This window comes from Chaetura pelagica, unplaced genomic scaffold, assembly GCF_000747805.2.
Source record: "Chaetura pelagica isolate M959 unplaced genomic scaffold, ChaPel_1.0 scaffold319, whole genome shotgun sequence".
Lineage (NCBI taxonomy): Eukaryota > Metazoa > Chordata > Aves > Apodiformes > Apodidae > Chaetura > Chaetura pelagica.
In genome coordinates this window covers 539,721-560,898 of record NW_009954410.1, presented here as the reverse complement: position 1 = coordinate 560,898, position 21,178 = coordinate 539,721, and the positions used below count along the sequence as shown (strand labels likewise).

Genomic DNA, 21,178 nt, shown 5'->3' with positions numbered 1-21,178 from the left:
GCTGAGCACAGGCTGTTTGCAAACCCCACCATCCCTGGGATGGCTGATGGATGGAACATCTCTCAGCTCCCTGGAAGGCAGACTTGAGAAAAGCTCAGTCTAACATGCACCATCTACTCGTCCGTGTTATCAGGGCTGATGTTGAGTAACCAGCTGCTTTGACCCTTTCATCCCTAAATTAAACTGCATTTCTTCCAAGGGACCTCCTGCCATTCTCCTGAGCTGGATGCTCAAAAGAGCTCTTTCTTCTTGAATATTCATCACTGTCAGCTCAAATAATCTAATTATTCTAGCTGCTAGCAAGGAAATTATTTCAGGAAAGCTAATATGGACAGACTAGAGGCACGGTTTACCCCAAGCCCATTGTAAAATCAGAAAACACCAAAGCATGATTGCCTCTCTGGTTTCATGTACTACGTAGATAGAAAGATTTCCTGGTTTATGCTGCACGATTTTCCATAAAGTTAGGAAGCTCTACTAACACAGAGGGCTTTAAGAGCTTAAATGTATCATGATACTTGTATTAGATGTATTTTTAAATACCTTTTCCAGTGCTTCTCTATCAACCAGCTCCTGCACAGCCAAAAGCTTGATACTGTAAGAAAAAAAAAAAAACAACAGAGAAAAAGAGAATTAATCACTTCATTAGAAGCATTACAGAAACACAAACAACAGCAGACTGAAGCATATCTGAATTCACCTTACAGACAAACTGCATTTGTCATTGCATTTTTAATATCCTAAATTAACACTGAATGATCTTTTGAACAACAGACTCAGTGAATGACTCTAAACATTTGTATCTGTTTAAGTCGGCTTTGTTCTTCAGTATCAACAGGTTTCTATGAGTCCCACAACATTCCCAGGGATTTACAGTATTATATCTAAGGTACAATAACTAAGACAACCCAGCTCAAGAAATTTTGGGAAGATAGGAGGGAAACATGCATGACTGTTTGGAAATAGGATGAAGAGACACTAAACAATTATCTTTATTCTCCTTCAACTTCTGTTATTTGTACATGTCCCCACATAACACAAAAACCCAATCCTTTCCATGCTGAGGAACTTGAGAAAAAGATCTTGTGGCATCTCCACTAAGCTGCAGGGCTCATAGATCAAGAAGGAACCAGGAAAGTATTGGCAAAGCATTGTTAGCAGGTCAAAGGGGGTGGTCCTTCCCTTCTACACAGCACTGGTGAGACCACACTTAGAATACTGTGGTCATTTCTGGGCTCCCCAGGACAACAGAGAGATGAACATACTGGAGAGATTGGAGTGAAGGGCCACCAAGATGATTAAGGCACAGGAACACCTCACATATGAGGAAAGGCTGAGAGAGCTGGGACTGGAGAATAGAATGCTCGGGGGAATCTTTTTAGTGGTGCCCAGTGGCAAGACCAGGGGCAACAGGAACACACTGAAATACAGGAGGTTCCCTCAAAACACAAGAAAACACTGTTTTTTACTGTGAGGGTGACTGAACACTGGCACAGGTTGACCAGAGAGGTTGTGGAGTTTCCATCCTTGGAGATACTCAAAAGCCATCTGGACATGGTCCTGGGTAGTTAGCTCTAGGTGGCCCTGCCTGAGCATGGGGGTTGGACCAGATGACCTCCACAAGTCTCTTCCAACTTCTGCAACTCTAAACACAGATGAAACTCTAAGGATGTCTACACTATTACAAATTGCACGTAACTAAAATCAAAAGCACACCAGGAGGAGGACCTAGTGTTGTTCATCCATCTTTCCTCAGTCTTTGCAGATTTTAAAAATCTGTTCAGTGCCAAACTCACCCCTTCAGTCTTTTCTAGGAAATACAAAACAACGCTGTTTTTTCCACAGAGGGAGCATCCCAGACTAGGTAAGTCTGCTTACCAGAGTAGGTTAAAAATGTGCAGAAGGGACCCTTCCCTGAAGGGGTGGAGAAGCACCATACCTGTGCTTCCCATCTCTGGGCACTTGCCACCAATGGTCCACAGCAGTTGCTTTGGCCAAAGAGAACAAGGGATGACCAACATGTCCACTTACACAGCTGTGTGTCTGCTTCAGGTCAGCATGGCTGTCATTCAGCCCACTGAATTTCAGCATTCTATGGTTTTGATACCTAATCAAAACTAATATTTAGATTCACTATTTGATCCATGAAAAGAGGGACCTTGCTTCCCCACAGCAGTCCAACCCACCTATGCTGGCATCATCCCCTGTGTCCTCCCACAAGGGCAGAAGCTGCTGCTATGCTCTGCTGCCCCAAGTCAGGCAAGTAGAAAGCTGGCAGGCCTTTTGCCCATGGAGCACAGTAGCTGACTGTTCACTTTCCTTACCCAGTTTTAAAACCAGTCACTTTAATATATTAACCTTGGACTCCAGAGGATAACTTTCTTTGCCCAGAGATACAAAATCATCTGCATGGCAGTGGAAGAATAAAATGATGCACACACATTGGTCTAAATTACTCTCACGACTTGAGAGAGACAAAACAAAGAGCCAATATAGTTAAAAGCTCGTATTCAAAACTGGGCTAACAGTTGACACAGAAGTCTGCCAAAGGATATAGTTTGCCACATACTACGTGAAGTTTTATTAGCCTTTCAAAACCTCAGAGCAGTGTTGTCTAATTCTTGAATGGCCACTTATATGCTGCACATTAATCAGGTATGTCCATCCTGTAACAGCAGCTGGCAAGCTACAGCTTTAGCCCTGCCCTTCTACTGTGGTGTGATGCTTTCCACTACAAGTATTTGCAGTCTAATCCCTAAACTCAATTATGCTTTCACTTTAATGTACATCTGGCTTTCAGATAGCTTCAAAGCATCATAAAAAGTCCTTTATCCAATGAATTATAAAATAGCCTCAGATCATGCAGTCTGTAGAGGTTATTACTACTAAGACAGAGAGGGTGGAGATGGTTCAGAAAACAACAGGATAATCAGAGACAAGAAAAAGTTATTCCATTAAAGCCCAACCACTACAGTAGAAGAGTGCACATGGTTTTCTGGTCATGTTTGGTGAACACTAGGCTGCTCACAAGCATTCAGCTGAACTGGAAGGTACTTAGAGAAAGTATAAAGCCAACGCAAGGTATTCTTTAACATTTTGCTTTTAATTAGTAAGCAAAGTAATTAAGTAAGCAAAATTAAAACAGGAGGGGGCACCAAGCAAAGAATGCTGTGCTTCTAAATGGATGTGCCCTGTTGTGTGCAAACCTGAACTTCAGAAGGAGCCTAGGCTGATGGACCTTAGAGAATGAAGTCTTCCAGCCATGGCCTGTTTCTGAATGCATGTTTCCCCTCTTAGTTTTGGATGACTTGCCTCTGTTGCAGGATACTTTGGAGAACAAAGAATGGAGAAGAGAAAGGTAGCCTAACATGCATGTGGAGGCATCCAGGATGCTTAGAGCCAACTGGGGTTCTGCAAAGACTGCTTCAAGTCCATGTGTACATAGAACATCTAACATTTTGCCATTTCTTACTTCAAACTGCACAACAATGTGGGTTTTGTTATGCAAATTACTTGTTGTCTTTTTCCATTTAAAGTGAGAGACTTAATCATCAAAAGCCACAATTTATCAATGAAGGCTGTCGATGCTCATATCAGCTGACAGACTTATTTCTATAACGTCGATTGTGGATTAGCTGACACTCAATAGCTGCATAAGAAAGATGCAGACTGTCCGAATGTAAGTTCTATTTTCATTAGAGATCATAATCTTATTCAACAAACCTACACTCCTTCCCACTTATACTAGTAAAAGCCTGCAAGAACTCCTTCAACTGGTATGCTTTTATTTAAAAAAAAAAAAAAAAAGTATACCAAGTTATACAGAAGCAAGTAATAAGACAGAAAGCAGGGATCTTTTTACTTTATCTCATATTCACAGGGATGTTGAACTCTTGTTTAGAGGTGAGGAAACCATACAAAATATCTATGACCTGCAGAGAGATTGCATAGTTAAGGCCAGAAGCAAATCTGAATTCAATGTTGTTATATGATTTGCAACATTAGTTTGAATCTTGGTGAGAAAATTACTTCTCTCACTGTTATAAGTTTACAGAGGTGGATGTTTGCCCAGTACTTTACTTTTTTCTCCCCAGGTGACACCAAACATTTTTTCTGGGCCAAAAGGAATCAGCAAATGTAAATATCAGCCTGCAAGATGCTTATTTCTGTGAAGCACCACCATGGATGCTTTCTCTACCCACTGGATTACAGGCTACTAACTGGAAAATTGCTGTTGATAGCTAGTTATTTACTGCTATTTCTTCCAGCAATTCCAAGCAATATTTTTATGTGTTACTTTATGCAGTGTCAGCTTGGGAATGTACCCTCTTTCAGGGCTGCTGCTTTGTGAGGTCTGATGCTTTGAAGACAAAAATAATAATAATTAAAAAAACAAACAGACTGTTTATTTAAGCACTATGTCAGCAATCCTACAAATACTGAAAGCAGCTCCTACCTATGTGTGCTGTTTGCAGGTTATGTGTTCACTAAGGATTTCCAGGTAAATGGGAATATAGGGGGTCAGTAACTAAGAGAAAGATGGCTAAAAATATCTCTAATGAAGCAGAAAAGCAGGGGGTTACCAGAAGCCAATGCTGAAGCCCCAGGCTTTGCTGTCTATAATACAACATTTATGTACTCTCCTTATATACCATGTTCTAATTTCTTTTTCATCCACAGCTGCAGTGTGTGAATGTTAGTTCATTAATAAAGTTGTAGAAAAACCCATTTCCTGAAGAAACCTTTCAGTTATTGAAGGACCTGCTCTAATTTACCAGCTTTGAAGTACACTGGTAAGAAACTGTGCTGTGAGTAACTATACTGACTTGAAGAAAACAGTCCTGCTTGTCTCTGAAACCCTATTAAAAATTCTTACTGAGTCAATTACTTACATGATCTATTTAAACAAAGCTATTGAAATTAATAACCTGGCACCCCAGGCACACTCAAAATACTTGAAAATATGTAGTGATGAGGATGAAGGACTCTCCTCCAGCAGTAAAAATATGCAAACATGATGAGCTGTCAAGGAAACACATTACTCCCTCTTTTTTTGGCTGTGGGTGATGCACAGCATTCTCCTCTAAGGGAATTCCTTTTGGTTTCCAGAAGATGAGTCAGGATGCTGAGCAAACACCTATAGCTACAGCACATTTCTGCTCCTCAGGGCAGAGTTGCAATCTTTTCCTCAAAGTCCTCTTACTTAAAACCACGTGGCATTGGGTTCCTCTCTCTCTAATCCCACATGCCCAGGAACAACGTAAGCCTTTTTAGCAACCTTTTCCAAGACTGTAAACTTGCCAAGAGATGCCTCGCTAGTTGGTGTGTTCCTATTCACCAAGAACCACAATCGTATTTTATTTGCACTGTACTTCACTTTCCAGCTTGAATTCGTGCTGCCCAGAAAGTCCCATCTGCTCTTGCAATAGGGGATATCAGGGCCTTTCTCAGAACCACTTCAGGGTTACCTGCCTGCAAACCAGCAAACCTATAGATCTGTAGATGGGACAGACAGATCTGTGGATCTGCTGGGACAGGCAGTTCCAAGATCCATCCACGCAGAATGCACCCGAGATCTTTACCCGAGGAAGAGATGATGCTTCCCCCAAAACTGTCTTGAAGGATGCTCTAGGATAGAGGTAGAGAGGATTCAGGATTACAGCCATTTTCTGGACTGTCCTTGAACAGCACTTGCAGCCACTATGCACACATGTCACTTGGCTGCCACTATCAAGGGAGCAGGTCTCCAGAACAGAGCCCTGCATCAGCAAGCACAGCAAACTGCATCTGCTGAGCAGACCCTGGAGTGGAGCTGAGGTTCCCATTCAATGCAGAACCTGGTAATCTACAGAAAAAGGGAAAGAGAAGGAAATTGTGAAGTGTTAAGTTTGGAGATGAGAATGCTGGTAAAGTGTTCAAGCAAATGCTTGACCTCACCTCATGGTGGTGTCCTGCAGAAGGGGGCAGGTGCTGTGATGCATGGCAGCTGCAAGGATAGAGCAGCAAGATCCTGGCTGGAAGCTGGCACTGCTGGCACCTGCCCTCATCTCTTGGCATAGAATCACAGAATTGTCAGAGTTGGAAGGGACTAGAGATCATCTAGTCCAACCACACCACTAAAGCGGTACCACCTAGATCACATTACACAGGACTGCATCCAGGCAGGTTTTAAATGTCTTTAGAGAAGGGGACTCCACTATCCCCCTGGGCAGCCTGTTCCAATGCTTTGTCACCCTCATAATAAACAAGTTTTTCCTCATATTTAAATGGAACTTCTTATGTTCCAGCTTGTGCCCATTGCCCCTCATCCTGTCACTGGGAACTGCAGAAAAGAGTTTGGCTCCATCATCCTTGCATCCACCCTTTAGATACTTATATGCATTAGCAAGGTCTCTCCCCAGCCTTCTCCTCTCCAGAGTCCCAGCTCTCTGAGTGGGAGTCCCCAGGCATGCCAGCACACCTGCATTTGCTACCACTTTGCTTTTCCTTCCAGCAGCCAGCGCTCCTCCTCAGCTTGGAAGAGCAAAGCTCCCCAGTCAATCCGAACTGCCTGTCTCCTACCTATGGGTCAGTGCAGCACATGACTCACAATCCACCATCACCAACCTGGGTTTGGTCACCCAGCAGCAACCCTAACTCAGTATTGGTCTCAATTTGCTTTGCAAGCATATACATTTTTCCTTGGGGCCTTGATTCTTCCAAAAACCCTCAAGCTTTCTATTAGTCAGTGCATAAGCCCAACTAAAGTTAACAACATGAACAAATGCCATTTGACTCCTCTTAGTTTTCTGGCTCTTTTTTCAGCATACAGCTGTACCAAATCACACGTCCACTAGACTTATGGACACTATTATAAATAGCCCGTGCAAAACTCATTCAACCCCAAACCATTTTTCTGAGCATCATCAAATCATTCCCTCCTCACTCCCTTTTAGTTCATAAAGAGTCCCCCTTTCTTCTTGAGATAAGATTCCATAACCATGTAATGACTCATGGTGAAGTTTTATGGATAACCTACATGTCCAAGAGTAGAGCACGGATGCACATGATAGAAGTGCCTTCAACTCACGTTGGGGTTGATTAACACAAAAGGAGAGGTCAGAAGCCCTTGGGTTATCAAATTTGTATGCTAAAATTGTATTCGCAAGTCTATAAAAACTGACCTCACTCATAAATCGGTTCTATTTTACAAGATGGGCATGAAACATAAGAGTTGGAAAATAAAATAAAAATAAATAAATAAATAATTACATCTCAGCTGTGCTACTGGTCCCCAGTACCTGGGAGGGAGCTGCTCCCCATCAGCTGCCCGCTCTCTCCTGCTGCCCCCCTGTGCCTGACCTCTCGCTCTCCTGCTGAAAAGGGCACATTCCATTTCATCACCATTCACATCCCACCCCCAGTTTTCCCTTTGGCATTTGCCAGATGACAGGGTGAGTAACAATAAGGATGATGGTATCGAAGCTTCCAGGCTGGGGAAGCAGCCGTTGCGGGAACACTGTTGGCTGTGAGGGCTGTGGCTCATCCCTGCTCCAGCCAGCTGTCAACTGCCTGATGTTAAGGGCTGTGATTAACTGTTTTCTAATTGTTTTAAGCACAGGCAGAAGCTTAGGCAGCAAGCATGCACAGCTCCAGGAAATACATGGAGGGCAGGGAAAGATAACAGCCAAAAAGTGACACATACAGAAAAACATACATCCTGCTGCTGAAGCCAGGAGAAGATCCCCAGGAGGGGATGAGAATGTTCGTGTTGGGCATTTTTGTGCAGGCCATGAAAAACGGTTTCATTTTTGCTGGCAAATCCCATTTACAAAGTTGTCTTTCCCCTGAGGACCCTGTTCACTCAAACCCCAGTAAAAACAAAAGCAGACAGAAGAAAAAAAAAGCCTGCTTAATGACTTCTAGCCTCATAAACCTCCTCCGTCCACCCCTATGAAGTCTGACAAGGAAATAAAATCAGTTTCTCCTTTTCCACTAAAAGCATCTGTGTCTCCTCAATCACTCCTTAAATGGAAGGAAAAACTGTGTCCGCTGCCACGTCTTAACGGCTGCTGGAAGCCACCAGAGAGCTTATGAAGTGAACTGAGGGGTTTGGATGGGAACACCATGCCATATTGCCTTGAGACTAGCTGCCAGCTAATGACACTACAAAATGATTGGGAAGATTCTCAGGAAAAATGTATCTACAGTAAGTAGAATTGAGGGTAAAACCAAGGACCTGCGTTTCCTTTTTTTTTTTTACAATATATATATTTACTTTATATAATCTATATTACAACATAGGATGTATTTATATAAATACATTAGGTATACTTATATATTAAATAACTATTGCAAATTTTATATGTAAACATATTTATATATTTATAAACCAATATATAGGTATGTCAATTGATTTTGGGCTACTTTTTTGCAGTTTCCTAGTTCAGATGAAAACAGCTGTTCTTTGATGTCAGGCCATCATCAATTTGTCTGCGGAATGGTTTGAAACCAAAAAGCAGATGAAGATTCCACAGCTGGGAAAGGAACTAGGATTAAATGGAAGGAGAAGAGAAGTTAAAATCCATCAAGCAAATTGGTGGTGTAGTGCAGGCCAGACCAACACTGTTCCCCTGATATTTGCATTTGTGGTTCCTCTTACATTAGATGAGTGACTGGGGTCTTTGTCATGGGGAGAAAGGAAACTATAATGGAACTAAAAGAGAAAAAACATGAATTATGGATGGTTACTGAGTGTTGGTGGGAAACAGCAGCATTACCCAAGCTAACAGACAGCAGGCAACTGAAATAGTTCACTCCTTTCTTCTTCCATCTCAGCGTTTCCCTGCATCCAGGGATGCTCTCTCAATTCTCTCTTGCACACAGCTCTCTCCTTGCTGTTCTCTTTCCTACACCTGCAGCAAAGCCATCACTTTGCAGAACCTTCGAACTTGGCATGGAGGGTCAGATTTATGCTTAGCTGATGCTGTGGTTACAGCACAGCTATATCATAGCAGGAACAGAACGATGATTCATAAACCCTGAGCTGTGAGTATTCCCAAGGCATGAGTGCAAAAATAAATTTTAAAAAAGGGAGGTTGCAAGACCAGCAAACTTCTTCCTAATGCTCTGGAAGGGAGCAAGACAGGCTCACAAAACGACCCAAACCCCAACCAGCAGTGGAAAGCATGTGAATGCCCACATATAACAAGACCTGGAAGCCTTCTTGACCTCCTTTTAGGGAACACCCATTCCAAGCTCTTTCCAAAGGGATGAAATCCATGTTGCTGTGCATATGGGCATTTCCTACGTCAGTAAGCAGAGCAGGTCATGCACAATGAAGTTAAGAGGGGAGCAGCTCAGAACTTCCAGACTCCCTGCAACACTGAAGAAAGATCATTCTTTTCTTGTTCATCTGCCCAGAAAAGGTGCCTCCTGAGTTGTGAAGCACTGATGCTTAACAGGACAATTCTGCAAATTCTGGAGGTTTCCATCATAGAGAGGTTTAAGAACACCAGGGAAGCGTCCTATTTACCTCCTTGTCCATGTAAAGGATCATGCCTCAGGCCTAATTCTTTATTTTTTTTCCATGTAAGAGGGAAGGAGACTGGACACTGTCCACTCATTTCCACTTCTATAAAGTCCCCTTTTCTGAAGACTCCCTCAAACTGTTAACCAGAGGAAGGTTCAGAAAGAGCATCCTTGTGGATGCACACAGCACACATATACGTACTTCCCTTTAATTCATCATTACATCCATAGAGATTTGCTACCCTATCTTAATTTGGGGTGCAGGATACTGAAGACATGAGCCCAGAGCTAACCACACTTTCTAGAAACACTTTGCTAAGTGATAGGCTATACTGTGGCCTTTTCTTTTGCTGTCCCCTTGTTCTTCTTTCCTATCCTTCTCCAAATCCCCCTCAGCAAACTGATGTAATGCCAAGAGACTGGCAGCTGTTAGAAAAGTAAGCATCATGGAAGACTTCTAAGGTCCTAAGATTAATAGAAATTAATTAAAAATAATCAGAAATTCTGGTTATTAAGAGCTGAAATATAGTGCACTTGATTGAGCAGAACCAAAGCAGATTCCTGAGAAGCAAAGGTTAATTAGACAAATGGTTTAAAAGAACCAATCTGTTCTAATTCATTATTCGTTAATTCTTTTTTTATTATTTTTTTTTAAATTTTATTTTAAAAGAGAGTTTAAAATAGACTGGGCAGCTGAAAATAGCCCCCAAATTCCCAAATGCATGAGATAAAACCATGGAAGGCCTGAGACTGCCAGTAACATAACGATTACAGAGAAGTAGCCTAATGAATAAAGAACAAGCAAATCAAAGACCTCTATTAAATTATATCAGACACACCAATCTTGTCTGCATAAATCTACAAGGGGGTAGGGGCACAGGCAGTGGCAATGCAGCTTAACTTCCAACATCACTCAAAACTCAGAGTGGCAATCCAGAAAGGTTCTCTGTCACCACTTCCACCTACTCCTTCACTGATTACTCCCGTGCCAAAGCTTTCACTACATGGTAATTCAGGCAGCAGAAGAGAAGACTATTGCAAGGTAGCACGGTGGGAATAATCTGATGGCCATTATGTTTAGTCATAAAAAACAAACAAGCTGTTTCAACCCACTTCTAACAGACAGCAAATCAAAACCAGCTGCCCATATTAAAAAAGTAGGGAAGTGGCTTTTACTTTCATTGGTATGTTGATAAAATGTATTATTATTCTTCCATATTGCATTTCTTACTGTATTTAGCTAAGAGTAACAATGTCTCTCTTCAAACTGGTTCACTTTATATCCAGTGGGTTTGAAATTAGGGAAAATACACAGTATAACGGTGACAGTTTTAGGGTTTTTTTTAATCATAGAATCACAGAATCATTAAGGTTGGAAGGGGCCTTAAAGATCATCAAGTTCCAACCCCCCTGCCATGAGCAGGGAACCCAACCACTAGATCAGGTTGCACAAAACCTCGTCCAACCTGGCCTTAAAAACCTCCAGGGATGGGGCATCAACAACCTCCCTGGGCAACCCATTCCAGTTCCTCACCACCCTCATAGTGAAGAATTTCTTCCTAATATTTAACCTAAATCTCCCCTCTCTCAATTTAAAACCATTACCCCTTGTCCTATCACTATCTTCTCTGATGAAAAGCCCCTCCCCAGCTTTCCTTTATTTTTTAGTTCTTCAAAGCATGCTTGTTTCCTTACAGTTCTGCAAGAGGAGAGAGGGTCACAGAGTGTTGTGTTTGCAGCAGCATTGATTTCTTGTGAGTCACTAAAACTGGACACAGGCAAGTTATTTAACTTGCACTGAATTATTCAAATCTGTCCAACAAGGGAGGAGATCAAGACTGAAAACAAAAATTTAGAAGCTCATAAAAATGAAAGGTGACTTAGAGCTTCTAAATATAGTCATTATATTATAGTGTAAGAGTTCTCTGGCATTTGGCTCTTTTTCTGGATTTTCTGAATCATCCCCTGCTGGAGTAGAGCTTCTTAGCTGCAGAAATGGCATCTTCTCCAACCCAACCCTGCTCTGCTGCAGCAATGGAAAAACTGAGTAGTCCTTCATTAAATCCAACAGGCAGGGTTGGGAAAAGGGACACCAATGTGCTGTCATTCTGCCTTGAAGAACAAAGCTACCAGTAAAATTATGGGAGCTCGAGATGCAAAGCAATTAATAGGGCATCTCCTTGAAGAATTTACCTCTGTGGCCCTGCCTGAACTTGAACTTGGGAAGTAATAACATGCAATTTGAAATAGTTTGCATGTCCTTTCTCCATTAGGTATGTGAACCATTTGTTACCAAGCTTTCATGAAAGCTCCTCCTGTCTACTTATTTGCTGTCAAAAACCTAATGCAATACCTTGTCATACCTGCACATCCTCTTCTGTGAGAAATGGGTTTGCCCAATTAAAAACCTCAAAAAAGAAGACAGCAGAAGGCAGTTCATTTTGTTAAATACAGGACCAAAAGCAATGCTGCAGTTTGGTGGCAGGAGGACCACAATCAGCTGGTAGCATCAGAGTGCCAGTAAAATTTACTGGCATTATGCAAAGAGTATTGAAGCTTCCTGGCTGGATCTGGATACAGAACTTCAAAGTCTTTTATAGTATGCTCTCAACAAAGAGATTGACCCTCAAGAAGTTGGCTCCTACTTCGAAGAGGCTGGCAGAGCGCCACAGCAATTGTACGCTTCTTATGAGCATCTCCTGCAGAAGACTTCATGCCAAAGAGGAATTGTTTAAACAGTGGAGGAGGCTGAACACCAGAGATTAAAATAGGGGAATGTACACAAGAGGTGCTCAGAGAGATGCTAAGGACTTGTCGAGGACAGGCAGTGCAACAAGGGGGAAGGAGCACTACAGAAATCAAGAACAATGCTTTGGTCGAGTGTGCTTTTCTCCACGGCTCTCTCATGAGCAGCTTAGGTTGTCTTACAAATTCAAAGACATTTTGACAGAAAGAATAAAGTGAAGTGCATCATTAAAACAAGTAGAGAATAAAGCAGAAACTGTATTAGCAGACAGCCCATACCTTCTAAAGACTTGCCACTGCATAGCTAAAAGACTGGAGCTCTTGAAGCTGATGACAAGACCTTGGTGCTGCAGTGCCCTACAAGAGCAAGGGGGAGACATCAAAGGATGAAGAAAAGATTTTGCCAGGGTGACTGAGGCCTTGGCACCATGAGGGGGAAACTAAGGGAGGTATCACAAGATAACACTCCTGCATTACTACTCTGGCAAGTTTCCAGCGCAGGCCTAGACTAAAACTGTCAAATTTGCACTTCAACAGAGCTGAGTGTGTCAGTCACCTACTGCACAACAGACAGAAATGGTGGCAGGATCCACTGCCAACAATCAGTTGTTCTCCTTATGGTGTCTATACCACATGGCAAAGAAAAGGCCACAGTAGATGGGACTTCCTCAAAACTGTCACCTGGCTAGCCCACCTAAATACAACAGAAGACAGAATAATTTGGTACCCAGACATTGAAAGAATATGAACATAGATCCGTCCTCCAAAAACCGAGGTCAATAGCATGTTGAAAAATCTGAAGTAAAGAAATGGAAAACTGTCAAAACAAGAGGGACAGAGAGCAAAGGCAAAACACCTGAGTTTTGCATACCAGAGAAGATGGCACTACTCCTCCTCTGTCTTGCATGAAGCCGAGAACTGTCAGAAGCAGCATTGAGGATGACAGAATAAGACTCCTAGGTCACCACAAATGCAAAAAATATTGTAGTCAGAAAATGACAGTCAGCCAGTGCTCAGGTCACATCTGCAAGAGCCCACAGAAAGCACAAATAAGATAAGAAAACCACCTGTCTCATAAGGGTAAGAAGTTAAAAGTCTCCTTTCCAAAAGGTAATTACAAAAGTATCCTACCAGTTTCATCCAAAACATTGCATGACACTGCATTAGAACAGGGAATTTAGCTTATGGGGCATTTGGAGTATCATTTATATAACTTCAACGCAAATAGCAGACCAGATGGTCTTTCTATCAGTCCAGTTATTTTTTACTTTAATAATGACTTTGAAGTGTGATGGGGGCTACACAAAGCTTAAGCCTGTGGTTAGCCAAAAGCCACAGCCTCATATAGCCTTTGCTCTGAGTATCGGAGTAACACGAAAAGGTTTGGATTTAAACCTCCAGGGGATGCATCACATAACTGCAACTCTAATCCAGGAGAGAATGTAATCCTTCCTCAGTTCTCAAAGTCAGAGAAACTGGCTGACTAGGCACTGTCCCAGCCAACTGCTGTCCTCGAACCAGCCTCTGCTTGGTCTGCTGGCAGAGTTTTCCAGCAGAACTATACTAAGCAGAAGGGACAGACTAATCAAAAACGAAAGTATACAACCTAAAATACAGCAGAGCAGACTACCACCTACTTCCATAGGCTGCTACCATTCTCTTTTTTCTATTGCATCCAGAAAATTCCTAGAGACTAGGCACAGTAAAGAGAAGAATCCTCCATCAACCAAATCCTGGGTGTCTGGCTCCAGGTGCACTACAGAACCACAAACATAGACACATTGGTCAAAAGAGACCATCTGATGCAATAATCCCCTTAACATGGGACTATCATGAGGTCTGCTGTGGCTTCACCCAGCTGAGTTTTGAAAAACTCCAAAATACTAAGACTTCATGGCCTCCAGATAACCTCTGCCAGTTCTGCACCAACTTGTAAGTGAGGAATCTTCTTCTAATGTCTCTTCTGAAGATCCTGAACCAGCCAATTGCTCACTCATACTAAAGCAAGGGTTTATTTTTATCTGCAGTGCTAGACTATGTGCTTCCTTTTAAACTTCATAAAGTTTCTGTTGACCTAGCTGAATTTGTCCAGGATCTTCAGGATTGAAGGACTACCATCTGCCAACACAGACACTCCCCCAAATTACATAAATTTACAGAGCATAATAACTTATTACCCATCATAAAGGATAATTACCCTGTGTAGCAAATACATACTACTGCAATGGTCTTTGTTGACATATGAGCAGGTTTATCTGACTAGACACACAGATCAGGTAATGCTTTCTTTCTCCCAGCCCAACAACAGCTTGTGCCAGATTCTTCAGAGAAGGCAGTGAGACACATAGTAAAGAAGGCAAACAGCTTCTCTGTTTTCCCCCCCTGCTCTTATCTGAAATAATGGGATGGCACCACTGCACACCAAAGTGGTGTTCCCAAGCTTCACAGCTGCAAGCTGCTGTCAAGACTGAAGCTGCTTCTCCAAAGAAGATGAAATGCTGATGTGAAACATTTGACCAAAAGACACTACAGAAGGGATCTCACCCATCACAAAACCACAGTCGTGCCAGTTACCTCTCAGGAATGAGGGAGGCAGAGGGCAACTAATCCTTTATTTGAGCTCCTGTTGAGCTCCTAAACCATGTGGCATTTTCTGGCATGGCCTTCTTCATGTGCTGTGTTAAACATTCCCTTGAAGCAAGTACAGCAGGTTTTTCACTTGTTCTAACATGTACTTAAAAAAACAGCACAGTTATTTCATATTCACTTATCACAGCAGCCTTTTTCTTCTAGTATCTCATGACTTTTAGATCAGAACAAATCTAATAAGCTCAGGAGCCTCACTAAAATGACCTATTTCTTCTACAGAAGAGGAGAAATCTGAAGTTTCTATAATGAAAGATATCACTGAAAGTTTTAAATTGTGGAATACTTATATGGGGAATAACAAGCTTCAGATCAAGAGTGTTGTCTGCGTACATGCACAGAAGCTTATGACTCTAGCAATAATGGGCACCATTACAAAAGCAAATTATCCATCTTTCAGCCAATGTCTGAAAACTCCCACGCGCAATGGGACACTTAGTAAATGCTTTCCTGCAGCTGAGTACTGTACACAGGAACAAGGCAGCTCACAGTTTCTTCTCAGGCACAAGGAAAAGTGATGTGCTGTGGAAGAGCAGAAAGCCTGCTATCAAAGTGAGGCCTCCTGAACAGCCAGGAGAATGGGCAGAACAGCCATGAAACCTGGACCACATGTTGTTTTTAGAACAAATCCTGCAAGTTCAAGGGCATCAGTCATGACTTTCCAGTTCTTTATGACATACACAACCACTACATTTGTCAAAGTAATTAAAATAATAATAATAATAAATGTGCAGTAGTCAGTCTCCAAGTGCTCCAATTTGATAAGGAACAGCAGAGAGTGGCTTGACATCATGAGGAAGAGTAGCATCACAATGAAACACATTAGTCAGGCACCCTGCTCCCAGCACCAACACTACAACCATGCTGTCCACATCCACCTTCCAGGTATGGCCACCGGCAGAGCTCTGTCACACTCCATGGGCAGCAGTACTGACCAGACGACAGAGGACTGCACATGGTGGACTTCTAACCACAGTATGTCCTCACCATGCAGCAGCTCTCTGCCTGTGTATGTTAAAGTTGGGGGTCTTCATTTCTCATATCCTGTGGACCTGCAGATGCCTTATGTACAGCCAGGGCACAGTGCAGCTTTCTCTTATAACTGCAGATAAAGCAGTTTGAGCAGTCACTGCTCCCATTCAGCAAGCCATGCTCAGCAGCTGTTCAAGTGAAGCCAATCTACTTGGCAGACAAGAAGCTCCCAGATTAACCTGGATCAGCTCTGGGTGCTGAGAAAGAGTAACAAGCAGCTAGCTGGGGGATCTCAGGAACACATGCTTCTTAAGTGGTGATGAGAATATGCCTGAAGCTGCAGAGCAGTGACACCCATCCAACATGATGTCAGAGGTGGGGATGGGACAAAGCCATGGTGGCTACAGTCCCACATCATAGCCTTCTCCTCTTAGACCATCTCACTTTCTAATGCCTCATTTGACACTTTACAATGCATGAAACCATACTTGTTATATGAGCTAATTATATAGTGTGAAGGGCTCCTACTTCAGATTTAAAGAAAACATTAATGCATTATTCATTACTTCATCATTCACTCTTTGCTATCATTGCACCTGATTTTTGTAGCACACACCTCCTTTTTTCTCTTTTTTTTTTTTTTTTTTTTTTTTTCATTTGGCCAGATAGTTCCTAGCTATAATTCTGATTACAACTGACAAATACTAGTTTGTGGAAGATTAATTATGATGGTGAAGGCAGGGGAAAAACCTAGTGGATGACCCGTGCTAGTTTAGAAGTAAAATGCAGCAATGGGAGTCTTATGGTTGTCTTCTCAGCAGAAGTTTTAAGCTGCCTCTTTCTCGAAGCACATCAAATCCCCAAACACTGAACAGCTCCAGCTTAGGCCTAAAAGATTGCATCCTATTTTATTATTTTTTAAAAATAAATAAAAATTCAAGCCAAAAGTACAGCACCTAAGGAATCACATAAGCTGAGCGGATCCAAAGGGGCATTAATTTCATTACACAGCTCTCATTAAACACAGATATGTAACCAGTTACTGTAGAAAGTTATAGAAATTATCATTTAAATTGCAGAGGGCTGTGTCTGTTAAGGAATTTAACTAGCCTGCTACTATCCACTAAGCTCTAAAATAAGGTTTAAGATCTAAAGGAAGGAGGAGGACTTGTCATACCTGCTTCACGAGATGCATAACAGGGAACAATAAACATGATTCTGCTGTGTCAGCTGTCACCAAAGGTTTTCCTTCAGAGCGGACACAGGTATACTTGAAAGAAAAGCTCCAAATCCTTCTAATTTGAAAAGGTTGTGAGCTTTTTGGGGATTTATAAAAAAAACAAACAACAAAACAAAACCCAAATCTTTTTAAAGCCTTTCAAAGCACCACGAAAAGGGGATTTTGTTAAACACATGATTCTCACCATCTTCTTATTTGCGCCAGGCAGCGTGAGCAGGGCGGAGATGTAAGGTGCTTTGCTGGTGCGTGGCTGCAGCCTGCCAGGAGCTGCAGGCAGCCTCAACTGCCCGAACTGAAGTGACCCTGAGCAGGCAGGGATCCAGCCAGACATCTTAGGGGTTACTAGGATTCACGTTTAAAGAAGAGAAACACTGACTCTCTCTCTTGCAAAGAGAATTAAAAATTGCCAAAGGCAGATGCCTCCGCCTGCTTAAATTCAGTCGGATATTCTGTGGTCAGGATTGCACTGCCACAGGATTTAATAAGAGGAAGTTCCCTTATCTCCCTTAGTTAGGCAAAAAAACACGTCTTTTCAGCTTTATAGAGAAAAGAGAAAAATAGCACTAACCACACAGCCCCTGTACTAGTGTGAGAGAGGAAAAAAAAGTTTCTGACGTTATGCAAGTCCTAGCAGTGTAAGTAAGGTTAATAGAGTTTATTTGACTTCTAAAAGGGGATAACTCTAGAATTTCTTCAAAGCCTGCACACATCAAAAAGGTAATTTCATTTGTTTTCTTGTTTATTGCTCCATGATTAAACTCAAGGCCTCTGCCTCCAAGCCCATTACCCTTTCTGAGCCAACAACCAGTGGCCCTCCCCATGCGTCCTGGGGAAGTGGAGCAGCTTTATCCAGCTTTGCAGCAGACATAAGGGTACTGCAGCTTATAGACACAGCACCACATTCATTCCTCCATCAGGACCGATTTTGGTTTGCAATCCAAGTGGCCAGGATACCCAGTGAGAAAGAAAGCCTCCACACCTTCTCCTGATGAAGAGGAGTCCGCGAAGTGGCATCTCAGAAAGGCACCTGTCCCCCTGGCCAGGCTGGCTGCTCTCCCAGCCTGGTGCCAGCCAGACATCTGGGGCTTCCAGAACATGGCAGCAGCTTTGTCCTACAGGAGGCCTGCTTATGGCCCTTTGGATGCTCACAAATCTTTCACTAGTTTGAGCAATCAAATACTATTCAAATAACTGCTATGGCATGTATGTAACAGGACAACAAGAAGATCATCCTCTCCCCTATGTCTCCAACTCCAATACTCAGGAAAAGACTGGCCGTCTCACAGGTGATGGAAAGAAAGCAGGTACAGCAGCATTCATCAGAACTTCACCGAGGCTGAGCACAGTATTTGTCACATCACTCTCAATAAGGTCACTGTGAAGCAGCATAATCCTCAAGAGAATGAGCTTGAGGAAAGAAAAAGGGAGTCCTAATAGAGTGGAGGAGTATGATGGGTCTCTGGGTGACACTGTAAAATCATCAAGTCTTCAAGGTACTCAGGGAGACAATGAAGGTAAGCTTCCCAAACATACATGAACCTGGGCAATCCTTCCTGGGATAGTGCTGCTCACAACTGTTAATGACTCTATAGGCACACAGGAGGATGAGTAATGCTGGACACTTGGGGAGAGAATGCTACCAACAAGAAGAGGGGTCATCCCTTCCTCTTTTAGGAGACCACAGGGAAGACATGAGAAAATACGTAACACCTCATGACACAACCACACAGAAAAATGCTAAGGACAGCTTCCCAAGAAGTAGGGTAGAAGAAAGGAGCAGAAAAGAGAATTAAAAATTTTCCTTCCCCTCTTCAGAGAAGAGCATGAAAAATACAGACAAAACTACAGTGTTACAGCTGAAGCACAGTTTGATAGTCAGGATGGACAGATTGAGCAGTGCACAAAGAGGATGAGCAATCACTGGAGCAGATTCTCAGCAGAGATGCCCCCCTTCACTGCAAAGGGAGGGTCCTGGGCTGAGTGGCAGGGTCCCCTCTTCTCATAGACCCAAAAAGCAGAGTGAGGGTCATGACAAAACCTCCCACACTCCCACCCACTGCAGTCTGACAGACCCCACAGGAGGAATGGTGAATTGCATGTCTTCTGCCTAGGCAACAAAACCCAGGTTATTGGGTACCAGTTGCCACTTCAGTCAAAGACAACTCCTTTTGTTCTCCAATCCCTGTAACAAGCCATTATCCATGCACAGACATGATAACAATGGTGGAATTTCTGCTCAGCCATAAACCACCCAAATAAATGCATATTGCCCTGACACACAGCAAGAAAGCCAGATCTGTGGAGAGAACCTCTTCTGATGGGTAAGTGGGGCTGACATGTGCCTGCACAGATGCAAAGCCAGCGTGCAAAAGGAGTTGGGTAGCCACGTGGTGAGCCAACACTTTGTTGGGATCAAATCCCACACTCCCCAGCAGGAAAATAATGCTATCACAGACTAGTCAACATTGCCACAAAGCACCTCACCGCCAGCTCCATGCTGAAGAAACCTCTCACATAGCAGGGCAATCACCTGATTTCCTAAGCCAGCAGAGCCATGCTGTTGAGGTTTTGTTTTCCTCTCTCCCCCACCCCCATCCCAAAACACAATAACGATCTGAAAGGCTCTTTCAAGAAGGGAAACACCCATCATGTCTACAGGATGTGAGAGGCGAAAGGGATGTGGGTTAGCTGGAGGAAGTGCAGCAACGCGTCTCTGGCTGCTGCGTCCTTGAAGTCCTACCAGGACTTGCCCCAACGCTCACAGCAGATCGTGCATAGCAATGTAGGGCCTGGCTGTCAAGCATCCTACCCACCTCCTGTTTTAGCTTTCCTTTCTCTGGGGCAGAGCACAGCCTTTTCCACAGCACACAGCTCTGAGGGATGAATGCAAAAGTTATGAGATTATGGATTAAAAACTTTGTAAGTGTAGCTCTGAGTTAATCCTGGTTGGGTTTTTTTAGATACTATCTTCATGATTTTTGAATGCTGAGAACAGACAATACTTGAAGGTTGGGACCTGACCCTGCAAAAAGAGCTCCTACATTTGTATACCATCAATTTAGGGATCCCAGCCAAGCTGGCTAGTGTTCATAGTTAAAGCTGTTTACAGGTTCACTCCATTAGAAGGAGACACCCTGAAGAAAAACCAAGCTATCAAGATGCATTCTCGAGCAGACCTCTGTGCCCCTCGGACCACAGCTTTAATTCTACCTCAGCTTCCCTTTCCTCAAGTCTACTCCTTTAGCACTCCAGACACCCGCAGCTACTAATATCATAAGGGGCAGCAGAGCAGAAGCCCAGTCGAGTGTGCTGTGAGAAGTTCTCACTCCACCTGAACTCTTGACCTGCTAGAAGGCAGGAAAACTTGAAATAACTTAGCTGGAATAAACTTCCTTTTCAGCCTTTATTTGCTCTGTCTCCTTAGGCCTGCAAGTGCCATGAGAACTGCACAAAATCTTCTGGGGCAGCACCTTCAGGTACCAGCTGGGTTGACCTCAAGGCCACCATCTTAGAAATGGTGCAATCTAAACCACCAAGGTCAAATCCCGGCACTGAAAGGTGCCCTTGTAAAGGCGTTTGAATATATTTATATAATCATTACCTGGTTCTCCTTGTACCTGGGTTTGGGAAGAAAAAAGGCCAGTTCAGTAGAAAGCACCCTCCTCCCTGTCCCATTAACCTGCTTTTATTTCCCCTGGCTACCCGCACACAAAAAGGAACAGCAAGCCGGTAGCAGAAGGCCCTCCAGGTGACTGCAAGCAGGGTCGTTTCTTCCCGCTGAAACCTGGGAGCCCTGCCACGCTAAGCATTTGTGCTGGTTGATGGCAGGGCCAGCGAGCAAAGCCACGGAGCAGAGCTGGGAGCCAGCCCGGCGAGCCCGGCGGCCTCACGCTCGTACCCCCGTCACGCCATCCCGCCTTGGCTCATCGCTCATGCGGGGTTACGTTCTTCCCATGAACTGCTGCTTGCCTTTCCTGCACAGCAAGCCAACAAGGGAACATGCTAGCCTCCCGAAAAACCATGCTCTGGGAGGAGGAGGGGGGAGACAGGGTTAGGAAGGAACAA

The 21,178-nt window shown here is 43.2% G+C and overlaps 1 protein-coding gene across 1 annotated transcript in view; it reads right to left on the bottom strand.

Annotated features, from left to right (window-relative positions):
• EEPD1 (endonuclease/exonuclease/phosphatase family domain containing 1) overlaps positions 1-21,178 on the bottom strand; it is a 69,737-nt gene that overhangs the window by 34,423 nt on the left and 14,136 nt on the right. Inside the window, exon 2 of the mRNA XM_010004362.1 lies at positions 544-595. Within this exon, the coding sequence (XP_010002664.1) occupies positions 544-595 (52 nt within the window). The remainder of the gene's footprint in view (positions 1-543; positions 596-21,178) is intronic.